The sequence below is a fragment of the Pteropus vampyrus genome, unplaced genomic scaffold (assembly GCF_000151845.1).
Source record: "Pteropus vampyrus isolate Shadow unplaced genomic scaffold, Pvam_2.0 Scaffold461, whole genome shotgun sequence".
Classification (NCBI taxonomy): domain Eukaryota; kingdom Metazoa; phylum Chordata; class Mammalia; order Chiroptera; family Pteropodidae; genus Pteropus; species Pteropus vampyrus.
Genome location: NW_011889242.1, coordinates 2,514,571 through 2,522,166, shown reverse-complemented (window position 1 = coordinate 2,522,166; position 7,596 = coordinate 2,514,571). Strand labels below are relative to the sequence as shown.

At 60.0% G+C, this 7,596-nt stretch overlaps 2 protein-coding genes across 2 annotated transcripts in view; both read right to left on the bottom strand.

Moving 5' to 3' along the window:
- Window positions 1-4,765: 4,765 nt before the first annotated feature.
- ADRA2B (adrenoceptor alpha 2B) lies at window positions 4,766-6,082 on the bottom strand. The gene has a single exon (XM_011382010.1). The coding sequence runs from the start codon at window positions 6,080-6,082 to the stop codon at window positions 4,766-4,768; it is 1,317 nt and encodes a 438-aa protein (XP_011380312.1).
- Window positions 6,083-6,273: 191 nt separating this feature from the next.
- ASTL (astacin like metalloendopeptidase) overlaps window positions 6,274-7,596 on the bottom strand; it is a 15,414-nt gene continuing 14,091 nt past the window's right edge. The window contains exon 7 of the mRNA XM_011382033.1: window positions 6,274-6,560. Coding sequence (XP_011380335.1) covers window positions 6,274-6,560 — 287 coding nt within the window. The remainder of the gene's footprint in view (window positions 6,561-7,596) is intronic.

The following is a 7,596-nucleotide window of genomic DNA, read 5'->3' as shown; positions in this document are numbered from 1 at the left end:
ATGTGCCTCTGCACTGAGGTACACGGCTGAAGGAAACACAGCCGGCCCTGTCCAGGAGTCCAAACCTCAGAACAACTGATTGACTCTGGGCATCTCAGCATCTGCACCCTCCAGGAGCCGGGGCCCAGCCCCACCCAGGGTCATCCAGAAGGATGGTGGCAGAAGCAGACATGGCCCTGGCCTCCCCACCTCCACACTGTGATTTTTGCCGGCTCAGAAGTCCCACCCCAGCCCTGCTGCCCGCAACCATCAGGCCCTGGGAGCAGAACTCCTGGCCAACACCAGGGCAGAGAAGGGTAGCCCAGTCCCAGTTCCAGCGGGTCAGATACCTCCTCCCAGCCAGCAGCAGCCCCACTGGTAGGTGGTCACAGGTCAAGGTCTCACATCCCATTCCCGGCAGTACCCTCCAAACACACAAGATGGAGATCGCGCAGAGGATGGGGAGGGAGCGAGGGCCTGATGAGCCCACAAGCTCCCTCTATCTTGCGTCTTGGTGGAGGGTCAGCTGCTGGGTTGGAGTGTCTCCTGAAAGAAAGCTCCAAAGAGGAATTTCCAGCTCCCCAAATTTCTCAGCAACTGGCCTGACACAGGGACTGGGTCTCAACTACCTTTTAAGGGTATCTGTCCCTGGTGATCTAAGGACCTGGTTCTTCCTAAGACTTCCTAAGTCTTCCTAAATCCCTCCTCCCCTCCACATCCCCCACTCCCACCCATCCTTTCTATTGGAGCCTTCCCTTGGTCAGGGACATTTTAAGACAGGGGTCTCCAGAAGTAGAAGTGCCTGGCTGAGAGCGCTCACAGCCACCGACAAACTGCCAAGCCTCCCAACTGGCCTGCTGTTCTCTCACTCACCTCCAAGGTGTTTGCCATGATCGTCACCCCCCACCTCCCCACATCTGCTGATCTGGGCCCCTGTCACTAACACTCGGATGGGCTCAGGATGGACTCAAAAGTAGGTGGGAGAGGCGGCCGTGCCATCGGGAGCCGGCAGTCCTAGGAACCGGCTCAGTCATGTGGCCCTGGGAAAGTCATGAGGACTCCACGCACAGGTTCTGAGAGCCAAGCCGAGCCAAACACACAACGTGGCCAATGATGGGTGTTAGCAGACAGTTCCCCAGTGTGGGCCTGAGTCTGGCTGTAACCCCTCAGTATGGAAATGTGGGGTGAGGGGTAGACTGGGAAACCTGGGGTCCAGACCCAGCTCCATCACCACATGGTTGGGTGGCAGGGGGTTCAAGGCAGGAGGTTCGAGGCAAGTCTTCTCTCTCTGGACCTCAGTCTCTCCTTTAACAAAACACAGGAATCGGACTGAGCTGTCAGGAATGGAAACCCTGTGAAACACACATCACCCCTTGCACAACCGGTAGCAGTGACAGGCATGAGCAGTCAGTCCATCACAGCACTGCCGCCTGCCGCACTCAGCCCGGATGTGGCTCAGAATCCCCAAACAGCCAGGCTATTGAAGGACAGCTGCAGGCAGAGATCCGATCATAATTCTTCCACACCTGAATTTCATAGCTTTGTGATTCGGGGACCCAGCTGGATGACCTCGAGCCTCAGTTTCCTCTTCTGCAAAGTGACCACACCTAGCAAGGCTGTGAGGATCCAAGGAGATAATGTATTCAGAATGGGCTGTCAACAGCTCAGCTCCAGCAGGGGCAGTATCTGGAGACTGGGAAGGAGCTCTTCCCTGGCCCACACGCCTGCCTCTTGCAGACCCCCAGGCAACGTGAGACAGCGTGGTGCAGTAGAAAAAGCTTGGGTCTGGGTGAACAATGAGGTCATCAGACAGAGTACCAGAGGAGCGACAGGCTTGAAATCCAGACAGAGAGACTCTGGCCTACCCTGGTCAGGCCTCAGGGCCCAGGCAGTGAGCGCAGGCTGGTGGCCAGGGCTGGGAGCCCCACAGGACAAAGCCTGGCTTTCCTGATAGGTCCTCGGTGGAATTCCACATCCCTAAGCTCCAGCAGGGGCAGTATCTGGACCCTGTGGGTGGACGCATAGAGTCTCCCCCGGCAGAGTCCGTGGGCCCTGCAAGTGTGAATCCTGGGTCACCATGGAGGTAGGGGGTGGCCTGCCTTGCTCTCCCAGGCACCCCCCTCCCTGGGTCAGCCACTGGCATCGCCCTACCACCCCAGTGTCCTGCTGGCCCTGTGCACAGCCTGCTGCTGCCTGGCCCAAGGCTGCCTCTCTGCAGTGGAACAGAAAGTAGACTAGACCCCTAATCCAACTCACACGGTAGCTTTCGGATGCTTAATCCAGAGATGAAGACTCCATCTCCGGAGAGGGGACACCAGCACTGACATCCTGACTGTGTCTCAATGTGAGACAGTCTAAATAAACCCAGTTCCGCTTGCTCTCCCGCCCTCACTGAAGGCAGCTAACAACATTCCACAGAGTGCCCATCCTTCCTCGCCCATCGTGTGGGTGGTGTCCGATCACCTCCACTGGCCCCCATTGCTGCACCTGACCGCCCAGAGGGCCAGCTTCCAGCTGACTCTCAAACTATCAAATCCACTGCACACAGCAGCCTTTGCTAGGGCTATTCCCCTACCCCAAATGCCTTCCTATCTCATCTCTGGGTGTTCTGCTCTTTCCCCAAGACCCGGCCCAAAGGCCACCTCCTCTGGGAAGCCCACTCACTCCTCCTTCCCCAAGCAGCCAGTCCCAGGCTCTTCTGGCCACTCCCACCCCCACTGACTTGTAATGAGGAATAACGGATGATGCGTGGACAAAGCAGGCAGGCAGTTGGGTGGGTACCAACAGACCACACCTGGAGGAGGGGAAAGCAACTGGCCCTGAGAGGAAGCCCATGCCAACCCTGCCGCAAGCAGCTGGAATGACTGCTCCCAGCAGCCCTTGGGCCACAAGGACACAACATGCTTATTACAAAATATCCTTTATTGATAAAATAGCTCAGACTTAAAAGAAAAAAAAATCTGCATATCACAGCAAGGGGGCCACAGACAACAATAGCATGAGTCCCCTGGGGCACAAGCTAGAAGAGTCAGCAGAAGTCACAAGTCAGCCCCTCCCCTGGACCCACCTCCCCAACTCCGCCACAGGGCAATGTGTTGGCCTCAGGCTGACACCAAGGGATGAGCTGGATAGCCCCTCTCTCCAGGAGGGGCTCTTTTTCATCTCCTCCCTTCTTCCCACCCCAGCAAACATCCTCAGTATCCCTCCCAATCTGGCCAGGTCCATCAGAGTGCCAACAGTGCCCTGCCACTCAGTCCCACCCCTAGCTAAGATTCCCACTGGCTTATGGTTGAAGACAGGCACTCCCAGGTGGAACATGGGGAAACATCCCTCGTGTGCTCCCAGTTGTCCTGGTGCCAGAGTCTGGAGTAGGGGAGAGAACCAGGAGGTAGAGGCCCCTGGAGCACCATCAGCAGGATGGAGCCACATGGCCAGGTCGGAGGTGACCAGTCAGCACCCACCAGGGGCGAGATCAGTTGTGCATCATAGGGACCCGTTTAGGGCTTGGAACTCTGCCTGGCATTGCGGTCAGGGGCTCCCTCAGGGATCCTCGGAGCCCTTGCTCACCTGCTCCACCCCTGTGTTCTGCCTGGGGGCTCTGTCACCCGCCACAGGCTCTCATGTCAGACCGTTCCCAGGGTGTGGAAACGGTCAATCTTCATGCATGATGACAAAAGACTTGCCCTCCATTGGGGGACCCAAACCACTGAAAACCCTCTTGCAGTTTCAGGTGAAATGCCAAGAAGTTGTCATGCAGCAGAATAACTCAAGTCCCTGTGGGCACCAAACACGTTATCAGAGAAACCCTTTAACTAAAACCGTGGCTCCATTGGCCACTCCCCGCTTCCAGTGTGGGGCAGGAATTTGCGCACCCCGGGCAAAGAAAAAAAGTCTACAGGAAGACAGGTGGTGGTAAACACAGAGAAAGGGGATTTTTATATCACCAAAGAAACACATTTTCTGGTTCTCTAGTGCGTTCCCCCATGGAGCTCAAAGCTTTCTGCAATGCCTTTCATCTCCCTGAAACAAGTAGGTGGCAAGCTATTGTTACCCCAGATTTTGCAGGGGGTGAATGCTAGTGATCAAGGATGTCCCGTTGAGGCAGAGGCCAGGCCTCCGGAGCCCCCCAGCGAGATACCCATGTGCCCACCTGCCACGCAGAGGGGTGCCGGGTGGGAAACAGTCCACAGTCTAGCCTTTAAAGGAGCTAAGGATCCAAAAGCAGGTTTCTCGAGAAAGGGGAAGAGGGGCCAAGAGATGGTACCAGGGCTGCAAACCCCAGCCCAGTGCTTGATGGGGACCACAAGCAACTAGGGTGGATGCATGGCCATCCTTTCTGCTTCCTGAGCAGCAGGTCCTCCTAGGGAGACTGGAAGGCTGGCTTCCTGCTCTTTACAGGGAGATGAGGAAAAATTTAAAAAAAACACCACAAGCAAATGGCCTGCCAGAGAACACAGGGTCCTTAAGGAAGGGAAGCCCACCCATCAGCTTGCAGGGGTCCAGAGTTCCAGGAAGGAGGTGCTCTACCCCAGCCTGGCCTTGGCCATGCTCAGGAAGACCTGAGCCTCCTCCACCTGCCCGCATTCAGGCAGGGTGTGGAGAAGACGTCTCCCAGCAGCTAAGCCAGCAAGGGGTGGCTTCAGCTGGAAGCCTGTGAACATGCCCCTGCCTTTGCCTCTCCCAGGGGGCTCCCAAGGTGAGGCCTCCAAGACCAGAAAGCCCCAGGGAGGTGGCCATATTAACAAGGGCAGAAACCACCTGGCACCAACTCCACAAGGCAGGCGGCTCACCAGGCCGTCTGGGTCCACTGGCGGCAAAGGATCCTTCGGAATGCACGGCGGAAGTCCTGGTTGAAGATGGTGTAGATGACGGGGTTCAGCGAGCTGTTGCAATAACCAATCCAGAAGAAGAACTGGAAAAGGCCATGGGGCACCTTGCAGTGCTGCGGGCAGATGGCACCGAGGCTGTAGCTGAAGAAGAAAGGGAACCAGCAGAGAACAAAGACGCCAATGACCACTGCCAACACAAAGGTAAACCGCTTCTCCCGGGTCAGCTGAGCCCGCCGACGCCACCACTGCCCACCTGCAGTGCCCATGCCCCTGCCCAGGAGCACCTGGCCACGCAGGGTGGCCAGCACCCTGGAGCCCTGTGGCTGCTGCAGGGGTGGGCTGCAGGCTGAGGCAGGGGACGCTGGCAGGGCCTGAGGCTCACACTCATCCTCCTCCTCCCCAACCTCCTCCTCCAGAGACACCCCACAAACTGCTTCCTTCGGACTCTGGCCTGCATGGGGAAGGGCAGGCCAGCTGGGTGGCAGGGCGGGGCTCCCAGGATCTTCGGTCTCCCCCTGCTCCTTCTCCCCAGTGGGCTTGGAGTGTCTGCTGGCCTCTCCAGAGGCAGCCAAACAAGAGGCCAGGGTTGATGGTCCCCCAGGGACCCTGTGAGGCTGCTTAGACTCATTGTCCCTGAGGCCCCCCTTGGCCCTAGGACCTCTGCGGTGGCTACGCTTGGCAATCAGGTAGATGCGCAGGTAGACTAGGATCATGATGAGGCAGGGCGCAAAGAAGGACCCGATGCTGGAGGCCAGGATGTACCAGGCCTCTTGGTTGAGCTTGCATTGCGGGCGTCCGCGGGGCTGGGGGCCCTGGTCTCCCTTATAGACGAGGGGTGGCAGCGAGATGACAGCCGCAATGAGCCACACGGTGAGGATGATGCACTTGATGCGACGTGGGGTGCGCTTGGAGTTGTACTCCAGTGCGCGACTCACCGCCCAGTAGCGGTCCAGGCTGATGGCACACAGGTGCACGATAGACGAGGTACAGAAGAGCACGTCGAGCGCCAGGTACACCTCGCACCACGTGCGCCGGAAGTACCAGTAGCCCAGCAGCTCGTTGGCCAGCGAGAAAGGGATGATGAGCGTGGCCACCAGGATGTCGGCGGCGGCCAACGACACCAGGAACAGGTTCTGCGGGGCGCGTAGCGAGCGGCTTGTCAACACGGCCAGGATGACAAGCGCGTTGCCGAAGATGGTGAAGAGGATGAGGAAGGTGATGACCGCAGCGATGGCCGCGGTGGCCTGCACGGAGTAGGGCTCCTGGTGGTCCATGGCGGGGCCGGGAGAGACCAGAAGGGGCGCTTCTCTCCCAGGGCGAGCACAACCGGTGACAGCTCTGTCCCTTCCAGCGCGGCTAGATGAGGGAGCCGCCTCCCAAGCGGCGCTGAGGGTGCTGGAGCTCTATGGCCAAGCCGAACTGGACCCAGGAGGTGAGGGTTCGCCAGAGGCCAGTCACTGCCCTCCTACATCCTCTTCCACCAGCGCCCGGCGTCCCTGCTGTTCGCCCCAGAGAAGTTTTCCAAGTTGTCCCGCTGCCGTCCCCGCCCCTCCCCGGACCGGGGAAAGTTGCGCCCTCCCGCCCCGAAGCTGCTGGACGCGCCCGAGGGCGCGGGGTCGCGTGGGCCGAGAGGGACGCGCCGCCCGTTTTCGGAAGAGGCGCGGAGGCCGCGGCTCCCGCTCGCTTGCTGGGGCCCGGAGCCGCTCCTGCAGGCAGCCCGCGGCGGCAGGAGAATGGGGAGCAAATCAGCGGCTGCAGGAGGGAGGAGACTGGAGGCGGGGGCTGGAGGCGGGGCAGGCGGCGGGCAGCGGCTGGGCGGAGGGGTGCCGCGCCAAGGACTGCGGATCGCAGCCTTCCCGCGACCGGCCTCCGCCCCGGCACCCCCACCCCTTTCCCCCCGGCCTCCGTGCGTGGGAGTCCAAGGGGCACCGCATCTGGGGGTCTTCGAGACTCTGCGAAGGATGCTTGCGGGAGAGAAAGGGTCGGTGCGCGCGGGGAGCAGGGACACTGCTTGAGCGCGGGCACGGAGGGGGACCTTTCTTCTGAGGACTGCAGGGCTTGGGCGGAGCCCCTGAGACGAGGACAGTGGTCGCGAGTGGGTCTCTGCTCTCGTCGCCCGAGTCCCAAAAAGAGGGTGGGGGGTGCGTTGGACCCCGGAACACAATAAACCACAGCCACGCCGGCGTCCGAAAAGGAAGAGGCCGAGCGGAGGCGGTGGAGAAGCGGGGAGACTGCCCTGAACCCTTTCCCCAAAAGCGTTCCCGCCCAGACTGGGCTCCGTCGGGCCTGCGGCGCCCGGGGAGTTGCGCGTGGCCGGTGGTGAGCGCCCCCTGCCGCCGCCCGCGGTCCGCGGGGACACCGCGTCCGAGGCGCCCTAAACGCTCCAAGCAGATGGAGCCGGTGAGTGCTCAGAGATTTATGGCTTCAGCTGCCTGTTTCTCCTGCTGCTGCCTCGGTTTCCTCCGTTAAGGGCAAAGAGGTAAGAGGAAAACTGGCTTGGACTCAAATCTCAGCAGAACGGAGACGCAGGCAAGGGTTTGTTTGGGGAGAGGAGGCGCTGGGCAAATTCAACCTCTTGACCAATAGGAAGAGGACGTCCCCAGTGCAGAGCAAGACCTAGTGGGGGGTCAAAGGGGGAATGCGGGTATTAGAGGCTGCGGTGAAGGGCGGAGCTTCCCCTACTCGCTGTCCAGTCCCACTCTTCTTGGGTGGCCGTGAGAAGACGAGTTGGGTAGGATATTTCCCACTAGGCTCACACCCCGCCTGCCCCATCCTGGCCTCAGAGACC

What these genes read in the sequence shown, in the direction of transcription:
- ADRA2B (XM_011382010.1), bottom strand. Translation starts at nt 6,082, where the DNA reads ATGGACCACCAGGAGCCCTACTCCGTGCAGGCCACCGCGGCCATCGCT.